General features: G+C 47.9%; 1 protein-coding gene across 1 annotated transcript; it reads right to left on the bottom strand.

Moving 5' to 3' along the window:
- Window positions 1-1,033: 1,033 nt before the first annotated feature.
- On the bottom strand, window positions 1,034-23,172 carry LOC147736886 (uncharacterized). The gene is made up of 3 exons (XM_086953830.1): window positions 22,614-23,172; window positions 20,886-22,217; window positions 1,034-1,869 (listed from the first exon to the last, which is right to left on the bottom strand). Exons 1-3 carry the CDS (start codon window positions 23,170-23,172, stop codon window positions 1,034-1,036), a joined length of 2,727 nt encoding a protein of 908 aa, XP_086809956.1.
- Between the last annotated feature and the right edge of the window lie 919 nt (window positions 23,173-24,091).

The following is a 24,091-nucleotide window of genomic DNA, read 5'->3' on the forward strand; positions in this document are numbered from 1 at the left end:
ATGAAACAAAGCCGTCTGAAACTGAACTCAGACAAAACAGAAGTCCTCATCCTAGGTACATCCCCCTCTGCATGGGACGACTCCTGGTGGCCGGAAGCCCTCGGAAAGGCACCCATCCCGACAGACCACGCACGGAACTTAGGCATCATACTGGACTCTTCACTCTCAATGAATAGACAAATCAGCGCCGTATCCTCTTCCTGCTTCAACATTCTTCGCATGCTCAGAAAAACATTTCGCTGGATCCCCACCGAAACAAGGAAAACAGTCACCCATGCTCTGGTCACGAGCCGACTGGACTACGGAAACACCCTCTACGCAGGCATTACCGCTAAACTCCAGAAGAAACTCCAACAAATCCAAAACGCCTCAGCCAGGATCATATTAGACATCCCACGCAACGAACACATCTCCGGTCACCTTAAAGACCTCCACTGGCTACCCGTCAATAAGAGGATCACTTTCCGACTGCTAACCCACGCACACAAATCACTCTACGACATAGGACCAGAATGCCTCAACTCACGACTGTCCTTCTACACCCCCTCCCGCCAACTACGTTCTTCCAGCCAAGCCCTCGCCACTGTACCTCGCATCAACAAGACCACCATGGGCGGCAGATCCTTCTCATACCTGGCAGCTAAAACATGGAACTCACTCCCCGCTTACCTTCGCCTTACCCAGAACCACCTAGCATTCAGAAAGCAACTTAAAACGTGGATATTTGACAAGTAATCTTCCTCCCCTCTCTAAGCGCCTTGGGACCCTCTGGGTATGTAGTGCGCTATATAAATTCTCTGACTTGACTTGACTTGACATTCAGAGGAAAGGGAGGATCTCAGCCCGGAAGGATTGTTAGATGTCATAGGAGATCTAACTTTAGCTGTAGATTCTTAGATGATGTAAAAGATCAAATTTTTTTTAAATTAAGGTTTTTTGGCAGTGCTTCAAGAAGGCTTCCATCTTGTATGTGTTACTTGTGGTTGCTGAGCACCACCTTTTGTTTACAGCAGTTTCCATATCCTGTACGGAGTCATGGCCGTCGCCTGTGTGTTCTTTGATGGCGTACAAGGCTTGCCTTAAGATCAAAGCTCTTGCTACACACAGTGCAGTGATAAGGCTTTTCTCCTGTGTGTACGCTTTGATGCCGTACAAGGGTCGCCTTCTGAGAAAACCTCTTGGAACACACAGTGCAGTGATAAGGTCTCTCTCCTGTGTGTACGCTTTGATGGCGTACAAGGGTCGCCTTCGAAGAAAACCTCTTAGAACACACAGTGCAGTGATAAGGCCTCTCCCCTGTGTGTGTTCTTTGATGCTGTACAAGGGATGCCTTATAAGCAAAGCGCTTGGAACACTCAATGCAGTGATAAGGCCTCTCCCCGGTGTGTGTTCTTTGATGCAGTACAAGGTGTGCCTTCTGAGAAAAGGATTTGGAACACACAGTGCAGTGATAAGGCTTCTCTCCTGTGTGTACGCTTTGATGTTGTAGAAGATGTCCCTTCTGAGTAAAACTTTTCTCACAGACATTGCAGTGAAAGGGCCGCTCTCCTTTGTGAGTTTTTTCATGTGTTGCCTTATCAGCAAACCTCATTTCATGCTCAGTGTAGGGATACCGATCTGTGTGTGTTTGTTCGTGCAGTAAAAGATGCGTCTTTCCAGTAAATATCTTCTTACACTCAGCACAGGCATAAGCTCTTAGGCCGGTGCGTATTCTTTTCTGCCTTGCAAGTGGTGTTTTATTGTTAAAATTCTCCCTGCTCTGTATTCCTTGGTGTTTTCCTTCATTCATTTTATAAGCAAAATTCTTCCTTCCTCCGGAAGCTTTACGTTTCTCTTTCCCATTCATACTTTCTGTCGTCGGCTGCTGTGCTGCAGAATGAAATGAACACTGAGAATTATACATGGGAAATATTTATTGAAAGAAATGCACTGTTATAATATGAGAAAGGCAGACAGTAATATCTAGGAAGGAAGGAAAATGTTACTACCTGTAAACAATCATTTGCTGCGTGTAGCTCTACCGTTCACATGTGGTGACCTCTCATGGGTTGGGTTCTGACTACTAAAAATAAATTAATTTAAGATTGAGTTCTGATCTGGAGAACGACTCGTAATCCCGTAGCAGAAAGGCATAATGCATCAGCGCGCAGACTCCAATTAAAATCATTGTGTTGTTTTCTCCATCGGAGTACGACTGCTTATATGTGTAAAATTAAAAAAATAAAATGCGTAATCTGAGCAACCTATATACTTTCCAACCATACAGCAAGTGGGTGATGCATGTGAGCCTGCAACATGATAAACTGATTGTATTTGCAAGTGAGTAACATTTTCCATTTGCAGCAAGCTGTGGCACATCACAGGTTGTGCCATAACTTAAAAGAATAGGTAAGGTCCAGAACGCCGCAGCCAGGCTCATTCTAGGGAAACCACACCACAAACATATGACCCAATACCTACGAAGTCTCCACTTGCTTCCCGTTGAGAAGAGGATCGCCTTCAAACTCCTCACCCACTCCTACAAATTCCTCAACATCGGACCCCCATACCTCAATGACCGAATTTGTTTCCACCTACCAAAGAGGAACCTCTGCTCCACTGACCTCGCCCTGGCAGAGTTCCCCCCATCCGAAGAAACAGAACCTGCAGGAGAGCCTTCTCCTACATCGCAGCCAAATCCTAGAACGAGCTCCTGGTCAACATCAGGCGCTCCCCAACCCTCCACACGTTCAGGAGGGGCCACAAAACCTGGCATTTCGACTGACCCGGAGCTACTCCCCCCCCCAGTGCCTTAAGACCCTCACGGGTGAGTAGCATATAAACCGCTGATTGATTGATTGAAAGGAAAGAATGGCTAATTGAGTTACTAATATGCTTAGAACAATTAAACCCTTCTGGGTATCTTGCTTGCATTGAAGTCACCAGAGAAATATTTTATGAAAAGATGCACAGAACCACATGTTTCTGCTTTACAAATATTTACTAGAGGTATGTTGGGTAGAAAATCCATGGTTGCATCTTTATCACACGTGGACTCAGCCTGTGGTATTTCTATGTGGTGCCTCCGCTAGGCCTGGGCGGTAAATTCAGTTCCACTTGCGGCATTTGTGGAATTTGGGTAATTTCGCGTTCCGCGGAGAAAGTGGAATTGCCAAAACTTCCGATATCTGCGGCTTTGCTGAATTTTTTGCTTGTTCACGCTTTCAAGATGTGTGTTTACAAGATATTTCCCCCCAGCACGCAAACAGCGTTCGTGAACAGGAAAAAAGCATTGTGAACAGGCGGAAGAATCAATTCAGCGTGTTCGCAGAATTCTGCGTACTCACGGAGATTTTTTTCACAGAGCTTTGCGTAACATGACTACGCAAATTCCGCACACCCCTAGTCTCCGCATGAGTAGAAAACCATTTGCCAAATTGTGCCGGTGCAAAAAACGGTCTTATTTTTCATACATTTTCAATTCTGATAATGCAGAGCATGAGTGCATGTTTAACTCTGGGTGCATATTTAACTTTGTCTTTGTAAACTTGCAGGAACTGTTCATCTACTTATGGGGCGTGTAGTTTGCTAACTGTTTGAGGAAGTGACTGCTACTAGTTAGACAACTATCTCCATTAAGGCTTGCAGGCATGTAGTGGCTTAAAAGGTGGACTTGTTACTCTTGATAAAATCTTAATTGGATGTCAGGGGTGCTCTGGTGGGATAACCATTCCAAACTTTCCCATGAACATTTTCACAAGAGTTTTTTCAAAAGTATTCAAACGTTAGTGTAGGCTTGGCCAGCTTCTTTATGTATGTATATATATATGTTAGTCCTATACTGCAAACCTAGCCTGAAGCTAGAGCCAAAGACGAGCATAAATTATGTTTAAAGAAGGGAGTCCTCAACTCTTTCCTAAACGGGAGCAATGTCGGGCGGTCCTGATGGATACAGGGATGTTGTTCCAGATCATGAGTTCATAGATGGAAAAGGCCTGCTAACTTGTTTTTTTTGTTACAGTTTTAAGTCTGCAGTCTGATGGAGTTCTCCAACCTCGCATTTGTTGCACTTGAAAATAAGAGATGAACTTAAGGACAACAAGAATGATGAACAAGTGATAAGAAAGAGGTAATAGAGACAAAAGATGAACTTTTAAAGGGAAAAGCAAGACTACTGTCCTGGAAGAGTCTAAAACTTTTTAAGATGATACGAATAAGTAAGGAGAGCAGTCAAAATTCCATTGACACTAAGACTACATGAACTTCTGACAGAGGAATCAAGCTCAGAAGGTGACTTAGACGACTCTGCTAGCAACTACCTAGGAAAAAAACCTACTTGCCACTTTTTTCGCTGAGTAGGGTTTACTGAGACAAGGACGGACAATGGAATAACCACACAAACAGAGGAAGAGAAAGACAGGAAACAGCAAATGGAAAAGATAACTCACCCCATAGGAAGGGAAATTAATGAATTCTCCATTATTAACTCATCACAACATTAACTGACAATGGATGAACTAAATATCCAGAACCTTGGCTTATATTTCTGCCCCAGTAGGGACTTAGATTACAGTTCATGTAGAATTGACATATTTTCGTTTCTAAGATATCAACATAAAATCAGACCCAAGCCAATGAACATGAGAATGGGGGAGCCCAATACAGAAAACATGACTTGTGTTCAAGAGACACTGATACTCCATGACATTGGCTGGTCTGGATAATGATTCAGAAAAGGGGGTGGTGATGAACAGAGTGTCTGTATTAAGCAGACCACTCTTACCCAGTCCAAAGATCAGGGCTTGATCCATCACCGTTTTTTAGCTCACTGCACCATCCCAGCTCAGAACTTGGCTATATGCAAATTAGTCTGACCCTGGCCCAGTGAATCATGGGAACAGGGCAGACTAAACTACCAAGCCAATTCTTATACTGGGAAGGAAACAAGCTTCCGGGGACCGGTTTCTGGCATTTCAATCGTCTTCGGCCCAGCTTGCTTGAATCCTGATGGTGCAATGAGCAAGGGACTCACATCTGAGTATACCCTTCCACGCTTATGGTGGACAAAAATGATTCAGAAAAGGGGGTGGTGATGAACAGAGTGTCTGAATTAAGCAGACCACTCTTACCCAGTCCAAAGATCAGGGCTTGATCCATCACCGTTTTTTAGCTCACTGCACCATCCCAGCTCAGAACTTGGCTATATGCAAATTAGTCTGACCCTGGCCCAGTGCATCAAGGGAACAGGGCAGACTAAACTACCAAGCCAATTCTTATACTGGGAAGGAAACAAGCTTCCGGGGACCGGTTTCTGGCATTTCAGCCGTCTTCGGCCCGGCTTGCTTGAATCCTGATGGTGCAATGAGCAAGGGACTCACATCTGAGTATACCCTTCCACGCTTATGGTGGACAAAAATGATTCAGAAAAGGGGGTGGTGATGAACAGAGTGTCTGAATTAAGCAGACCACTCTTACCCAGTCCAAAGATGAGGGCTTGATCCATCACCGTTTTTTAGCTCACTGCACCATCCCAGCTCAGAACTTGGCTATATGCAAATTAGTCTGACCCTGGCCTAGTGCATCATGGGAACAGGGCAGACTAAACTACCAAGCCAATTCTTATACTGGGAAGGAAACAAGCTTCCGGGGACCGGTTTCTGGCATTTCAGCCGTCTTCGGCCCGGCTTGCTTGAATCCTGATGGTGCAATGAGCAAGGGACTCACATCTGAGTATACCCTTCCACGCTTATGGTGGACAAAAATGATTCAGAAAAGGGGGTGGTGATGAACAGAGTGTCTGAATTAAGCAGACCACTCTTACCCAGTCCAAAGATCAGGGCTTCATCCATCACCGTTTTTTAGCTCACTGCACCATCCCAGCTCAGAACTTGGCTATATGCAAATTAGTCTGACCCTGGCCCAGTGCATCATGGGAACAGGGCAGACTAAACTACCAAGCCAATTCTTATACTGGGAAGGAAACAAGCTTCCGGGGACCGGTTTCTGGCATTTCAGCCGTCTTCCGTTATTTATCTCACTGCACCATCCCATCACCACCCCCTTTTCTGAATCGTTTTTGGCCACTATAGGTGTGGCAGGGTATACTCAGACATGAGTCCCTTTCTCACTGCACCATCAGGATTCAAGCAAGCCGGGCCGAAGAAGGCTGAAATGCCAGAAACCGGTCCCCGGTAGCTTGTCTCCTTTCTGGTGAAGAATTGGCTTGGTAGTTTAGTCTGCCCTGTTCCCATGATGCACTGGGCCAGGGACAGACTGATTTGCATATAGCCAGGTTCTGAGCTGGGATGGTGCAGTGAGATAAATAACGGTGATGGATCAAGCCCTGATCTTTGGACTGGGTAAGAGTGGTCTGCTTAATTCAGACACTCTGTTCATCACCACCCCCTTTTCTGAATCATTTTTGGCCACTATAGGTGTGGCAGGGTATACTCAGACATAAGTCCCTTTCTCACTGCACCATCAGGATTCAAGCAAGCCGGGCCGAAGAAGGCTGAAATGCCAGAAACCGGTCCCCGGTAGCTTGTCTCCTTTCTGGTGAAGAATTGGCTTGGTAGTTTAGTCTGCCCTGTTCCCATGATGCACTGGGCCAGGGACAGACTGATTTGCATATAGCCAGGTTCTGAGCTGGGATGGTGCAGTGAGATCAATAACGGTGATGGATCAAGCCCTGATCTTTGGACTGGGTAAGAGTGGTCTGCTTAATTCAGACACTCTGTTCATCACCACCCCCTTTTCTGAATCGTTTTTGGCCACTATAGGTGTGGCAGGGTATACTCAGACATGAGTCCCTTTCTCACTGCACCATCAGGATTCAAGCAAGCCGGGCCGAAGAAGGCTGAAATGCCAGAAACCGGTCCCCGGTAGCTTGTCTCCTTTCTGGTGAAGAATTGGCTTGGTAGTTTAGTCTGCCCTGTTCCCATGATGCACTGGGCCAGGGACAGACTGATTTGCATATAGCCAGGTTCTGAGCTGGGATGGTGCAGTGAGATAAATAACGGTGATGGATCAAGCCCTGATCTTTGGACTGGGTAAGAGTGGTCTGCTTAATTCAGAGACTCTGTTCATCACCACCCCCTTTTCTGAATCGTTTTTGGCCACTATAGGTGTGGCAGGGTATACTCAGACATGAGTCCCTTTCTCACTGCACCATCAGGATTCAAGCAAGCCGGGCCGAAGAAGGCTGAAATGCCAGAAACCGGTCCCCGGTAGCTTGTCTCCTTTCTGGTGAAGAATTGGCTTGGTAGTTTAGTCTGCCCTGTTCCCATGATGCACTGGGCCAGGGACAGACTGATTTGCATAAAACCTGATTCTGAGCTGGGATGGTGCAGTGAGATAAATACCGGTGATGGGTCAAGCCCTGATCTTTGGACTGGGTAAGAGTGGTCTGCTTAATTCAGACACTCTGTTCATCACCACCCCCTTTTCTGAATCGTTTTTGGCCACTATAGGTGTGGCAGGGTATACTCAGACATGAGTCCCTTTCTCACTGCACCATCAGGATTCAAGCAAGCCGGGCCGAAGAAGGCTGAAATGCCAGAAACCGGTCCCCGGAAGCTTGTCTCCTTTCTGGTGAAGAATTGGCTTGGTAGTTTAGTCTGCCCTGTTCCCATGATGCACTGGGCCAGGGACAGACTGATTTGCATATAGCCAGGTTCTGAGCTGGGATGGTGCAGTGAGATAAATAACGGTGATGGATCAAGCCCTGATCTTTGGACTGGGTAAGAGTGGTCTGCTTAATTCAGACACTCTGTTCATCACCACCCCCTTTTCTGGTCTGGATAATGGAAATATATGTGCAACGAAATAGCGGGAAGCGTTACTTGGAAATGAGGCACAGATAGATCAGGGAAGCCTAACTCGCTTCAAAAAGCAAGCTACATATAACTCCTCCTTGCCTCATGATAATCTGGGTGTCTTTAGTGACTTGGTCGCCAAAGACTTGTTCAAATAAATTGTTCACCAGTCAAGGCAAGAAGGGACGAATCAGATCCAACTTGAGTAATGGACAAAGGGAGGCCATTAACACATTCTGTAATGACAACATAAGTACCAATGTCATCCAATAAAGTGCAAGAATGTGGTTTTAATGATTGTTTGCAATTATGAACAAAAGGCTTTTCAATAATTATTAAATACGGATTGTTGTGAAATGGGAATGGTAAAATTTCCATTTGTGTAAAACTCTACCCTCTACTGTAACATGCTTTTACCTTGTAACAAATGTTTGCAAGCACATGGGGGCGTATAGTGCCCTCCAACAATAGCTCACTGGAAAGCACAGCCATAAACTAAAACCATGTATTGCTGATTCTTGTGGAGAGCCTCCCATCATATTATATAGATAGTGAGAATTATTTTCTACAAAAGATATACAAAGGAGACAATCATATTTGACAATCACCTAGGATGTGATCTTGCTAATTATGCATACAACACACGCAAGGTCTAAGAGCCTACGAACACGCTTTTTGCAATAGTCCAATATCTCCATATGACTATACATGGATGCTTAGGACTGTGACTTTTGCCTAAATAACAATATTCTCATATTTAAAAATAGATATTACAGACAAATCTCAGGGACAGCAATGGGCGCCTGCTCTCCAAGCTCTGCAAATGTATTTGTGGTCTGGTGGAAGGAACAGGTCTGTCGTGTAGTTCCCACTAATCTGTAGGACTTGCGCGTTTGTTGGACAACATAAACTTTGGATGAGGTGCCTTCACTGGCTCCGGGCACCTCCGCAGGATGAGTTGGTCTAGAGACCAGCTAGCTCACAGTGCCACCATAAGACTCCCTAACCTTACCAGGAAGCAAATGGTTTCTGGCAACCTCTGAACATGACAACACTGACCCCTCAGGGATCTTGGAAACAGAACAGAACCTTTCGCTCAGTCACTCAAGCTTACTTGCTCTCAGAGAAATATACAGAGAATACACAGTGGGACGTTTTCAATATATTTATTGAACCAACGTTATTCTTGTATAGAATACATAAGCTGCAATAATCAGTAGACCGAAGCAGCTGAAAGCGATTACAAGCACGTAAATAGTGGATATAGTTCTACCATGGTGCTAAAACAGTGTATATATGCAGGCATATAAACAAGGCAGTAATCAGGCGGACTCCTACTACGCACTCCCTACTCTGCGTGTACCTAGAGTGTGTGTGGGTGTGAAGCCAAGAATCCCCAGTAGGGGACATGACAGGAGAGAATGCAAGCCACAAATTGGTTACAAACTGAACACCGACCACGGAGATGCCAGCCCGCTGCATAGTGAAGTCTCAGCCTGCACGGACCCTGTATGTCAGCTGCAGCGCCTCCTCTACTAATCTATTGGGATGCTCATTATTTATAATAGAAACCATCTTTGTGATGTACGTATAGGTTAGTCTATGTTCTAGATATGTAGATAGCCCTGTCACCCTGTAGATGAAGATACGACATTTGTACATAGTGCGTCAAGAGGCCTTGTACTTAGCATTCGAGGCATCGTGATAATGTTGTGCGAAGCTAGATGTGTAAACAAAGTAGTGTCAAAGAAACCAATCCAAAATTGTTGTGCATGCAAATATGTGCAAAAGGTCACAGCAGAAATGTTAATGTAAAAAATAGGTCAATATATGAAATGAGCTACTTCGCTACATGGGCCTACCCCGGGCACATAACAGGTGGTGTTGGACCTGGCCTCGCGGCGTGGTCCCACTCCTCCTGCATGGCGGGCCCTGGACGACATCGACCCCTGTCCTCCGGTCTCAAGCTAACCCCTCCAGCCCTCACGAGAGCCGCCACGCATGGCGACCCCCTGCTCTCCCCCTCCATCACATGGCGACCCCTACTCGCCCCACGCTGCTGGTCCGACCCCTATCCCGGGCCACCCTCACAGGCCCCGACTCCATCTTGGGCCTTCCACGTCCGGGCCCCGTGGCCTCGGCCCGACCTCGGCCACGGCCCCAACGAAGTTCCGACATCGAGGCACCAAGGTCCGACCAGGTGTTAAAGCGGCCACTTGACGGATCAAGGAAGAGGTCTGGTTTTGAGCGCCCTCCGGCCTCCCTGGGTGCTGGCTCCACCCCCCTGCTGGGTGTCTGGACACTCTCATCCCGGCCCCTCTGACCCCCAGGTGCGAGGGTCCGGACATCAAAGGACTCCAGACCTATATCTGGGGCAGCTCTGAAATGGGTCGGTAGTTGTATCCTGGAGTCGAGAGACCCTGAGAAGAACTCGCCTACTTCGAACCCTGTAACCATCCTTAGAGCCCTGCTGGCGCTGCCGCGGCTTGACCTTGCTGAAATCATCTTCGGAGCCCTGCTGGTGCTGCCGCGGCTCGACCTCGCTGAAACCATCTTCGGAGACCTGCTGGCGCTGCCGCGGCTCGACCTCGCTAAAGTCATCTTCGGAGCCCTGCTGGCGCTGCCGCGGCCCAACCTCGCTGAAACCATCTTCGGAGCCCTGCTGGCGCTGCCGCGGCCCGACCCTGAGGAACCCCCCAGTTCGAGGATTGAGAGCTGAGCGTAGGGTATCCCTGTACCAGGCTGGTACAAAGACTGTCCCGCTACCCCCTGCCCGCAGATACCTTAAGGATACCTCGATCCATTTGTACATATATTGCTGAGATAACCTGCATTTGGTAGCGCTTTTTACCTATTCCTAACAGTATTAAGTCCTTAGCGCTTTACCTGCTTTCAGTGCATTCCTTCATAGCTGGCATTGCACTGTGCTGGTTTCGATTCCTACCCCTCCCACCATTTTGTTGTTGTGCTTTCCCCTGCCCCGCCTCCCCGCTACCGCCTCCCAGCTGACCCGCCCACGCTCCGCCCCCTCCTCTCTCCATTAAATGCCTGATGCCCCCACGCGCAGCGTCCACGCGCTTCGGACACGCCGAAGGTGCGCCAAAGGTAAGCCCGTCTACGCCCGTCCGCGCCTGGACCGCGCCCAGCGCCAGACCCCCTGCCCCTCGCGCTGCCCAGCCCCCCCGCGTTACCTACGATGCCGCCACCCTCCTAGCCCTTAACCCCGGTCACGCCCCCAACTGCGTCCAAGCCGCTCCTGGACGCACCCATGGACCGTTCTCCTGCTTCTCCTGCAAATTTAGCGGCACCGACAACATCCCCGCTACGACCACACCACAGATTCCCGACCCCAACCACCTAGAATGCATCCTTCTCAACACCCGCTCGGTCCACAGACACGCCATTGACCTTTGGAACCTACTAGACACCATCTCTCCTGACGTCGCCTTCCTAACGGAAACATGGATGAACGCTTCCTCCGCCCCTGACATCGCCATCGCTATCCCTGATGACTATAAGATCACACGCAAGGACCGCACCGACCATACAGGAGGTGGAATCGCTATCGTCCATAAGAAAACAATCCGCATCTCAACCAGCTCTGATGCCAACCTCGCCAACTCCGAACACCTTCACTTCCAGATCCACATCGACCCCAAGACCACACTCAGAGGCACCCTCCTCTACAGACCACCAGGACCCCGCGCAAAATTCAGTGAAGACATCACGGACTTCATCACCCCACACGCGCTCCCCTCCAAAGACTACATCCTTCTAGGAGACCTCAACTTTCACCTTGAAAAGAACAACGACCGCAACACCGCCACCCTCTTAGACAACCTCGCCAACCTCGGACTTAAACAACTGGTCACTTCCCCCACCCACATCGCAGGTCACACCCTCGACCCCATCTTCACCTCCAGCAACCATGTCTCCTTCAGCCACACTACAGATCTCCTCTGGACTGACCACAACTGCGTTCACTTCACCTACAACAAGCCGAAACCCATCATCCACCTCCAACCAACTCTACAAAGAAACTGGAACAAAATCACCACAGAGCAGATCTCCACATCACTCCTTCAAACCTCCCCAGCCCTCTCTTCTAACGCCAACGAAGCCGCCTCCAACCTCACCCTTTGGCTATCCAACACCGCCGACACCTTAGCACCACTGAAAAAACGTCAACACAAACTTGGCATCAAGAAGGCCTCATGGTTCAACGACGACCTCAAGAAGTCAAAGAAACTGTGCCGCTCCCTTGAAAAGGCCTGGAAAAAAGACCCATCCACCAGCAACAAGGACGCCTTCAAAAGCGCCATCCGTACTCACCACCAACTGATCCGAAAAGCCAAGAAAACAGCATTCAAAGATCGACTTGACAACAACGCCCACAACAGCAAGGAACTTTTCAACATCGTCAAGGAATTTTCCAACCCCTCGGCCAACTCCAACGACATCACCCCCTCTCAAACCCTCTGCGATTCCCTAGCCTCTTTTTTCCACAACAAGATTGCTGACATCCACAACAGCTTTGACAACCAACCCGGAGACCAACCCACCCTACCATCAACTGACCATCTTCCCCCCGTTAACATCCTTATCGCCTGGAACCCAATCTCCACTGAGGACACCATCCGCCTGATGAATTCCATCCACTCTGGATCCCCCACAGACCCATGCCCCCACCACATCTTCAACAAAGCTGACTCCGTCATAGCCCCGCACCTCCGAGACGTCATCAACTGCTCCTTCAACTCCGCTACCTTCCCAGAAGATTGGAAACACGCTGAACTCACCGCCCTTCTGAAAAAACAAACAGCAGATCCCACCGAACTCAAAAACTACCGCCCCATCTCGCTTCTTCCATTCCCGGCCAAAGTCATCGAGAAAGCGGTCAACAACCAGCTCGCCGCCTTCCTCGAAGCCAACAAATCACTCGACCCCTCACAATCCGGCTTCCGAGCCAAACACAGCACTGAGACCGCCCTCATCGCAGCAACAGACGACATTCGAACTCTACTGGACAATGGAGACACAGTCGCCCTCATCCTCCTCGACCTCTCTGCAGCCTTCGACACAGTCTGCCACAGCACCCTTTTACAACGCCTCAGAAACATCGGAATCCAAGGAAAGGCACTGGAATGGATCACCTCGTTCCTCACCGGAAGAACCCAGAGAGTCCGCCTCCCACCATTCAAGTCCGAGGCCTCTGAAATCATCTGCGGCGTACCACAAGGATCCTCACTCAGTCCCACCCTCTTCAACGTATACATGAGCCCCCTCGCGGCCATCGCCCGCCAACACAACCTCAACATCATCTCTTACGCGGATGACACTCAACTGATCCTATCTCTCACCAAGGACCCCAGCACCGCTAAAACTAACCTACACGAAGGAATGAAAGAAGTCGCCGAATGGATGAAGCAAAGCCGTCTGAAACTGAACTCAGACAAAACAGAAGTCCTCATCTTAGGTAAATCCCCCTCTGCATGGGACGACTCCTGGTGGCCGGAAGCCCTCGGAAATGCACCCATCCCGACAGACCACGCACGGAACCTTGGCGTCATCCTGGATTCTTCACTCTCAATGAACAGACAAGTCAGCGCCGTATCCTCTTCCTGCTTTAACATTCTTCGCATGCTCAGAAAAACATTTTGCTGGATCCCCTCCGAAACAAGGAAAACAGTCACCCACGCTCTAGTCACGAGCCGACTGGACTATGGAAACACCCTCTACGCAGGTACCACCGCTAAACTCCAGAAGAAACTACAACGAATCCAAAACGCCTCAGCCAGGCTCATATTAGACATCCCACGCAACGAACACATCTCTGGTCACCTTAAAGACCTCCACTGGCTACCCGTCAATAAGAGGATCACTTTCCGACTGCTTACCCACGCACACAAATCACTCTACGACATCGGACCAGATTGCCTCAACTCTCGACTGTCCTTCTACACCCCCTCCCGCCAACTTCGCTCTTCCAGCCAAGCCTTCGCCACTGTACCTCGCATCAACAAGACCACCATGGGAGGCAGATCCTTCTCATACCTGGCTGCCAAAACATGGAACTCACTCCCCGCTTACCTTCGCCACACCCAGAATCACCTAGCGTTCAGAAAGCAGCTTAAAACGTGGATATTTGACAAATAATCCAACTCCCCTTCCTAAGCGCCTTGAAACCCTCTGGGTATGTAGTGCGCTATATAAATGTTTTGACTTGACTTGACTTGACCTTGATTGCTGATAAAGACATTAAGAATCTATCCTTGTGTGGTGTCTATCTGTAGTAGTGTGATTGTTCGCCTGTACGATCCTAGGAGAGGAACCTCGCCAGGAGGCCTCTCGACGGCGCTCGGCCAGTTCCATAAGGAGAGGTGGGTCTCGGGGTGGTCGGCCAGATAGCCTCTGCCTCCCCCCCTAAGATCGCCTTTCTAACATTGGTGGCAAAGATCGCCTTTCTAACAGGTGGTCTGGACATCACAGAATGAAAACATGACAAACCATGCGCTGATTTGGATCCGGTATATAGATGACCTTTCCCTGCTGTGGGACTGAAGTAGGGAAAAGTCTAAAAGATGTAAATGTAAATGTAAATGTAAATGTATTGGCATTTATATAGCGCACTACTTACCCGTAGGGTCCCAAGGCGCTTCGACCGCTGCGAAACCCTTCCTGGCTTCCCTGAGAGATGGTCCCTTAATGGGTATCTCCAGGGTGAGACCAGGCATCCCCGGCGGTCTGGTGGGGCCGTTGGTGAAGATGAGGCAAGCTAATGCCCAGAGTTGCCGAGTGTGATCGCTGATCAGAGTGGGCACCGAGGCGAGAGAATTATCGAGTCCGCTGACCCTGGTCCAGAAACCTGCCGCGCCGGGAATCGAACCCTGGTCCCAGGCCGTCCTCTGCTCTCGGGTCTGCCGCCTCTAACCAGTGAGCCACACTACTAAAAGATTACTCCAGAGACAGACAAAAACTGATCTCAACCGTAAATTCACTCATTAGATAAGAAATAAATCTATAAATTATCTGGCTATCCATACTGAGCTAGAGAAGCACACATGGTCAAAAGCCTACATAGAAAGGAACAAGCAGGGCGTTGTGAATAGCGTGCATCCACAGAAACTGATAGAAAGTATCCCCTATGGTGAAATGCTACGGACCCATAGAAACTGTGATAGCCAAGAAGTGTATGAGAAGGAAGAAAAAAGTAAGCGGCCAGCAGCCAAGCGAGCACCCAGAACATGAATAAACTACTTTTAAATCAGAGACACCAAAGGAGAGACCTGATATTACGTAAGGTTCATCACTACATACAATACGAGATACAGAGCAGCAAGACAAATTCTAAACACTCGAAAATATTAAAAGCTGATCAGGTGATTGGACACAATATTCCCTCACATCGCTCCATCACATACCGTAAAGCCCTATCCTTAAAGGACAAACATGCCCATAGCTATATAGATAGTCCAATGAAAGAAAGGGGTCATCTAATCTAAAAGGTTTCAGAAAATGAGGGAAATGTATGGCTTGTAAATCTGGTATCAAAATAAAGGAGGTTATTCTACATAACAGGAAGGAAAAGCAATCAATTCATAACCTGTAGCACAGATTTCTGTGTATATATACATGAAAGAATGTACACACAGAAAACAATATGTGGCCAACTTGATGTTCCTCATTGGCAAGTGATGGAGCACATGAGAGGCATCAAACACCGGGCTTAAATTCACCAGTGTCTGGAGATTTTGTAGAATGCCATGATATCATTGTAGACGCGCTCGGTTTCTTTGGCCTTATATCAGAGGAGGTGATCAAGAGAAGAAATTGAAAAGAATCGATTTAAGATATAATACAGAGCTTGGTACCGAGGAAGCCAAGGGCCTGAATAAAGATCAGGAATTACACGGGCACATAGGATGCTTACTGATGTCGAATCTGCACACTTCCCCACTACTGACACTCTCTGGAACACATGTTAAAAAAAGCCATCATTTGCTTGCAAGATTAAAAATATAGAATTTCTCTACATTTCTCAGTGCACTACTTAGGGTAAGGGGGGTATACCTCACAATCATACTAGATTGATAATGCCCACTGAAGGCACAAAAACTTGGACTTAAAAATCAGTGATGCCACTGCGATCCCCTGCAGCTACAAAATCGCCCGCAAATACAGCGTCGACCGACCAGGAGAAGGCAAAGCCATCATCCGCAAGAACACCCACTAACTGACCACTTACTCGAATGACTCAATGACTACCATGGAACACCTCCCCTTCCAGATCCAGAGCAACCCCAACACCACCCTCCGTGGCTCCCTAATCTACAAGACCCCCAGCCCCCACCCGACCTTCAACGAAGCCATCGTAGACCTCATCGCACACCAGGCTCTAGCATCCACCGATTACATCCTACTCGGAGACCTTCACTTTCACTTGGACAACCCCAGTGACCAAAACACAGACTCCCTACTGGAGAACCTTGCCAACATCGGACTCAAGCAGCTAGTCACTACATAGACCCATACAGCCAGACACACGTTAGACCTCATCTTCTCCGTCAGTGGGAACCACACCTACAGCCACACCACCAAACTCTTCCTGATCAACCCACACTATGAACACTTAGCCATTTCCACTGTTCACCACCACCCTCACCCCCCCTCTGCCCCATCTGTTGTAGCTGAAACAAGGCCACCGAAGAACTTCTTGTCAACTTTCTCAGCATGACCGCACCACCAGCAGATGCCAACACCGCAGCACACAACCGTCATCAATGGATCTCCAACTGAGCCAACTCACCAGCACCTATGAAGAAGACACCAGGCAGGCAAAACTTCAAGAAAGCCACCTGGTTCACTTCAGCCCTCAACAAGTCCAAACGTACCAGCAGACAACTCGAGAAGAGATATAGGCACAACAAAATCCCAGAAACCCAAGCAAACCGCTGTCAACGCACACCACCTTCTCCTTAAAACCACAAAGAAAACGGTCATCAAAGACAGAATCAACGCCTACGCACACAACAACACAGAAGTCTTTGCCATCGTCAAGGAGTTCTTCAGGCACAACAGCAAGACCACAGACGGTTCACCCTCCCTAAGACCTCTGCAACAAACTCAGCACATTCTTCACCACAAGATCAGGCAGAACTACGACAGCTTTGACACCCAAGACCCTGCTACAATGCCTGCCACCACCGCACACAACAAGGCCTTACCCCAACATATCATGCTCAACTGGACTCCACTCACCACAGATGACACACTCAAGCATCCACTCCAGAGCCCGACTGGATCCTTGCCCGTATCACATCTTCCATTGAGCAGCCGCAGCACCATCAACTGCGCCATCAAAACGGCCACCTTCCCTGCCACCTGAAAACACGCCAAGATCAACCCCCCTGCTGAAGAAGCCATTTGCAGACCCGACAGACCTCCAGTACCTCAGAACTATCTCCCTCCTCCCCACCCTTGCCAAGGTCATCGAAAAGGCCCTCAACATCCAACTCTCCAAGTTCATCGAAGCGAACCATGTCCTGAACAAGTCCCAATCTGGCTTCCAAAGCAATTATATCAATCCTCGACAATGGTGAGCAAGGTGCGGGCACACAGCGGCGGCAGCTCTCCCTTAGCTGCAACGGCCCACAGGACAAATCACGATGAGGCAACGTTGGCAAAGGTGCGGGTGCTCAGCGGCAGCAGCTCTCTCTCAAATGCGGCGGCCCACAGGACAGATCCCAATGATGCAAAGTTGGCAAAACTGCGGGCACTCAGCGGCAGTAGCTCTCTCTTAGCTGCAGCGGCCCTCAGGACGAATCATTATGATGCAAAGTTGGCAAAGGTGAGGGCACTCAGCGGCAGCAGCTCTGTCTTAGCTGCGGAGGCGCACAGGAAGAATCATGATGATGCAAAGTTGGCAACAGTGCAGGCACTCAGCGGCAGCAGCTCTCTCTTAGCTGCGGCGGCACACAGGACGAATCACAGTGATACAAAATTGGCAAAGGTGCAGGCTCTCAGCGGCAGCAGCTCTCTCTTAGCTGCGGAGGCCCACAGGAGGAATCACGATGATACAAAGTTGGCAAGGTGCGGACACTCAGCAACAGCAGCTCTCTCTTAGCTGCGGCGGCCCACAGGATGAATCACGGTGATACAAAGTTAGCAAAGGTGCAGGCATTCAGCGGCAGCAGCTCTCTCTTAGCTGTGGTGGCCCACAGGACGAATCACAGTGATACAAAGTTGGCAAAGGTGAGGGCACTCAGCGGCAGCAGCTCCCTCTTAGCTACGGCGGCCCACAGGATGAAGGATGGTCTCGACCAGGCTGGCACAACGGTGGGCACTCAGCGGCTGCAGCTCTCTGTTAGCTGCAGCAGTCCACACAGATTCAGCGAAGGTTCCGAAGGTTCATATTCAGGCAGGCTCTCAGCGGTGACAGCTCTCTCTTAGCTGCAGCGGCCCACACAGATTTAGCAAAGGTTCCAGAGGTTCAAATTCAGGCAGGCTCTCAGTTGCGGCAGCTCTCGCTTAGCTGCAGCGCCCCACACTGATTCAGCAAAGGTTCCCAGTCCGCGTTCCTCACAGTAGAACTAGAGACTCCGGATTGCAAGCAGAATTCCTCACACAGGAATTCCGACAGCTGACGGGGTGAAGTCTAATGTCCCTGAGATTTCAGCAGGAGGCGCCCTCGATTCAGGCCCTCGAGTATTTTCTTCAGCAAGCCTGGTGAAAGTTTCAAAAGCCCTTTCCCCTGTTCACTCGAACAGAGTTTCGTCTTGACATCCAGAAGGAACACACCTGGACAAGGTTCCGGGGCAGTGTTTTATACCTAAAAAGTCTTTGTTCTCTAAAGCCACAAATCACTCAATCCAGTCAGAACCAGTTCGGTGGGGTCGGCGAGAACTTGGTTTAGGAGACAACATCTTGCCCTTTCAGAATGCGGGGGTCTCTTATCAGACGCACAGTGTGGGGGGGGGGGGGTGGAGCCATCATTCACCTTGCCAGGCACGGCCTTGCTCAGATCAAAGAGTCACCCCTCCCCATGCTCTGAATACCGATCTCTCTCTCCAGCCAGGTCTGACCCAGCTGGCCCTGCTGCTCCAAAACCAGACGGCCAATACATATACTAGCAAATCCTACAGGAAAGCTCAGGCAAGAAAACACCAACATTTCCAGAAGAGCCATTTTCGAACATGGGATATATAAATGGTTCTTACGAAAAGGTGTATCTCAATGTCCTGAGCATAAACATATCAAACTTGAAGTTCCTATCAGGTTCTGGTGGTTAGATAGGATTATAGAAGGTAATCGTCAACCTGCCCATTCTGGCCTATGAGAACGATGGTAACAGTGAAATGGAGGGTAACTCGCTTTTAGAACATGCTACACAGACCTAGGCATTATGGTTATCCTAATTCATACAGTCATCTTTACACAGGGAGAATTTGTGCTGTGGCACAAGTGATTAGCAGTGGCACGGTGCCCAGAGCATCTAAATCCAGCCAACATAAAAGATAGGAAGCGAAAAGAGGAAGGGAGACCCACGCCAATGATGCTAGGTCTAACAAAACATAATTTAAGCAGCTGTTTAAAGCAACACATGGAATGTTGATTTTCTTTCTTCTGCTCTATTTTGCTAGCTTACTGTGACAAGCAGAGAGAACAAGCTTATTTATTCAACTCCTTAGATAGAGGAAAGGTGGAATCATGGAATCTTTCTGCATGTTTCTACATGTTCCGAGGTACTGCAGCTTTTTTATGACTTGTATTGAACTGTTTCTAATATCTGTGTGCAAAAAATATCCCACAGGTTTTTGATGTGTTTAATTTTGCACTAGAGGCTTTATTTTTATTCTTCATGTTTGCAAACATAAGTGCTCTTTCATATGAAAGAGCTACGCAACAAGGTTTTAAGTGGTTTGTGGGAAAGGTGATGGTGTGAACATGTATTATATGAGATAAAGTACCACCTGGCGCACATTATAAGATTACTGCAAGTCACCTCTGAGTCATATAATCTTATAAATTAACTCTGCCTTCGGCCTCGTTCCTCTATATAGTTATAGAACTCCTCGCTGACATGCAATATTCTTATAATCTGTGGCCGGAGGTACTTTATCCCTAATATATTTTCACTGAATAAGGTTAAAGTGAAATTATAGTTGGTTTTGTTATAACACCTTAATGGATCTTTAAAAAAATAAAAAATAAATGTGCTTAAAAAACAAGGGTGAAGTGCATTTATAGTTAAAACTTAAAACTGATCAAACCACTGCAATATGCAAGTTCTAGTTAGAACCACAATCCATAACTCACACTACGGGTGTGCAAACCCTAACTCATGATGCGATGAGATTTTACATACTTAAAGAGTTTGCTAAAGGCAGGATGTTGCTGTAGGGAGATCATCGCTACTTTTGTCTGCGCATAAAACAATTCATAACACACTTGGGCCTGAGCTAGAGGTTGGGAGGGTGAATCACCAGTGACACATAAAAAATCACTTTGTGTATCTGTCTATCATGAGAAGGTGTGCACTCCTGGAGAACCCTGCAGTGACAAGAACATCCCTTGTGGACCCTGCTGTTGAAGCTAAATACAGGCTAGGATTTTTATATCAGGAACTGGAGATGACTGCACTTTACCCACTGTAACTGTGCAACAGGAAACAGTTCCCTCTCTAGACAGTGCATGTCTTCTATTCTCAATGAACACCACATCACTTGCATCAGACTATTAAGTTTGATTCCAGCCAGTAATTCCTCCCATGAATAGCGCTATTTCCAATTCCTCGGCCTGGAATGGGGACGAACAAGGAAGGACGAGAGGTACTGGCCTATTTGTCTCATGCAGAGTCCCATTACCAGGACTGTTTCTGCACAGGAAGGATGCAGTCCTGTGTGGAACCAGAGAAGAGTGCAGGGACACATCTGCACCCTGTGTACTCTGGGGGTCAGTATCTCTCAGGGGGTTCCACCCACCCAAACCATATTAATCCCCTCGGAGACTTACTAAAATCTGCCCATATGCATTCTAAAGAGGTTACATGTGTTAGTATGCCTTCGGCGTGTCCATTTATAGTGAAACGCATACCTGGGGTGGCTTTTGATTGCAATAAATGTGACTGTGTTGGTCCTGTCTCCATTGAGTCTGAGGGGGCGTCTTCATCTGCAGTAATTGTGTCCAGTTCTAGGCATGTTGGGGGCACAGGCTGACCCCGCTCTTCTGGACAGAGCAGTTCTGCCTTGCAGTTCTGATGTTGATGCTGTGATTCAGGATGGAGTGGTTCGAGTATGTAGCTCAGATCTGAACCTTGTGCATCAGTACAAGCTGGTTCTAGCTTGTAGTTCTGATTTGAATCCTGCTCCTCAGTGTGTAGTGGTTCCACCGTATTGTTCTGATCTGTTTTTTGTGCTTCAGGAAGCACCGATTCTCTCTCTCGATCCAGTGCAGCAGTGTGCAGTGGTTCCACTGTGTTCTGATCTGTTTTTTGTGCTTCAGGAAGCACTGATTCTCTCTCTCGATCCAATGCAGCAGTGTGCAGTGGTTCCACCGTGTTGTTCTGATCTGACCCCGGTGCATCTGCACAGGTCTGTTCTAGCTCGTCTTTCTGCTCTCGTTTCCATGCTTCAGGATGCATAGATTCCAGCTCGTAGTTCACGTTCGGATCCTGCGCATAAGGACGTTCCTGCTTCAAGCATAGGTGTCGCTGTAGGCGCTGGGTTTGTTGTGACCCCAACTCATCCAAGGACAATAGCCCAGACTCTATGTGTTCGTCTGATGACATCCCATCAGGTGACAGGGGTTGTAGGCTGCGATTCTCCTGGGGATCTTGGAAATCATAACACATCAATCCTTCCTCTAAGGGATCATCATGTTCCTTCCCATTTGGTAGCGCAGGGTGTATACAGTGGTTTTGCTGTGGTTCGTGTCCTTCAGGAAATACTGGGTGTGGGCAGAGGTTCGGTTGCTGGTCCCAGCTATTAGCAGACAATGAGGATGGTTCTTGCTTCAGGTGCCCATCTGGTTCCCTCTTTTTTGGGAACGCTGATTGTATGCTGTGGTCTTGCTGTGGTGTCTGCCCATCAACAAATTCCGAGTGAAGACGCCGCTTTGCCTCCAGTGATCTGCCTGGAGGATCTGTCTGAGGGCACCTGGATACAGTACAATCCTGCTGTACTCCATTTCCATCTGGAAACCCAGTTTGCATGCACTGGTCTCGCTTTGACTTGTGTACATCTGGAAATCCAGGTTGCATGCACCGGTCTCGCTTCGACTCATGTACATCTGGAAGCTCAGGTTGCATGCACTTGTCCTGCTGCGACTCGTGTACATCTGGATACCCAGGTTGCATGCACTCTTCCTGCTGCGACTCGTGTACATCTGGAAACCCAGGTTGCATGCACTGGTCTCGCTTCGACGCGTGTACATCTGGAAACCCAGGTTGCACGCACTGGTCCTGCTGTGGGTCACATCGATGTAGAAGCATTGGCTGTAGACAAAGGTTTGGCTCCTCTGGACGCCCTTGAATATTGGTTGGAGAAGAGAGCGTACAGTCCTGCTTTGGTTCTCTCTCTTCTGGGAATGCTGACTGTATGCTCTGGTCTTGCTTTGGTGCCTGGCCAAGAACAAATTCTGCGTGAAGACACAGGTTTGCCTCCAGTGATCTGCCTGGAGGATCCATCTGAGAGCATCTGGATAGAGTACAATCCAGCTGTAGTCCATTTCCATCTGGAAACCCAGATTGCATGCACTGGTCTCGCTGCGACTCGTGTACATCTGGAAACCCAGGCTGCATGCACTGGTCCTGCTGTGATTCATGTACATCTGGAAACCCAGGTTGCAAGCACTTGTCCTCCCGTGGGTCACGTTGATCTGGAAACACTGGCTGTAGACAAAGGTTTGGCTCAAATGGACGCACTTGAACATCAGTCGGAGAAAAGAGCGTACACTCCTGCTTTGGTGCATGCCCATCAGAAAACACTGTCTGAAGACACAAGCTCGGATCCCCTGGCCTGTCCAGCTGAGGTATCACAGGAGACCGGCTAACAGTACAATCTCTAATGCTCGCTGGACAGACCATCTCCAAAGACACCGTACCATTATCTAGGGAACCTTGATCCTTTTCTATCCAGATTTTCTTAATCAGCCCAGCGACTCTAGAAGGTACGTCCTCCACAGTATTCATCAAGTTATCCAGTTTGGCTTCCAACTCCTCCAGCATGGATAGAAGAATAATGTGGGGGAGGTCATCCAGAAGCAGTTCCAGCTCCTGGTCCCTCTGAGCACCATTTCGGGATCCTGAAGTTGAGATGTCATGGAGAGATTCACATGAACACTGCACTGTCACTTTCTTTCCTGGAGCCCGTCTTCTGCCCATTCTGGTACTCTGATTTTAAAGTCTCAAGTGTCTACAGAGGAGAATGTGGTATGAGTAGGCTTGTGGACTGTTAGATTTCTGGGAAAACACTTGAAGTTAGATTCAAATGGATTTAGCCGGTAGAGAGCCCCGTATGGAAGGAGCTTGTACCACAAAGCTGCGTCCACCTGATCTGATCTTCTGTAATTTCGGAATAGCAAGTAAATTCAAGTGAGATCGTACGTTTTTTGCGGGTGTATCTTGCAATGAAGTGAGGGGCTAGACCTCTCAACCCATTTGGGCTCAGACAGAGGGTCTTAGACTGGATTTGTTATTTCAATATAGGTGTGACGTGTGCCCACCTCGGTATGTGATGTAGTAAACAAGCTGTGTTGCTGTGAATTACTTGTAGTCTATGAATCGTGTTATTGGGTAATCTTACATATACTCGGTTGGCATAATGCGATCTAGATAGGACTGCGGCCACCACTATTGATTTTCTTGTCTAAAGTGGGATGAATTATAGTACATCAAAAATTCATAACACAAAAAATGGGACAATATAAAAGGAAAATAATTCCAATTAAAAAGGAGAAAAAGAACACCAATTTCAATGGTTCAATAAGATATGCTTCATGAAGATATATTAGATTTCACAGTCACATGAGCTTCTTATTTCTATTGTAAAATGTTTCTCCATAAAAAAGTGCATTTTTTGTGTAATGAATTTTTGATGTACTATAATGTGTTTACTAAAATCTGGTTTTTAACTTACTGAAATAAAATGTAAATTTTTTTCTGTATGACTATTGCATGTTTTTCATTATTTGCTCCACATTTGTAAATGTAGGTCAATTCTCTTTGTCTTGTATAAAAATTGTGGTTTGCTTTCAAGTTCACCCAAAGGGGAAAACTTTACTGACAGTTGTGCTTTTATGAT

This window comes from Lissotriton vulgaris, chromosome 1_2 (assembly GCF_964263255.1).
Source record: "Lissotriton vulgaris chromosome 1_2, aLisVul1.2, whole genome shotgun sequence".
Taxonomy (NCBI): Eukaryota; Metazoa; Chordata; class Amphibia; order Caudata; family Salamandridae; genus Lissotriton; species Lissotriton vulgaris.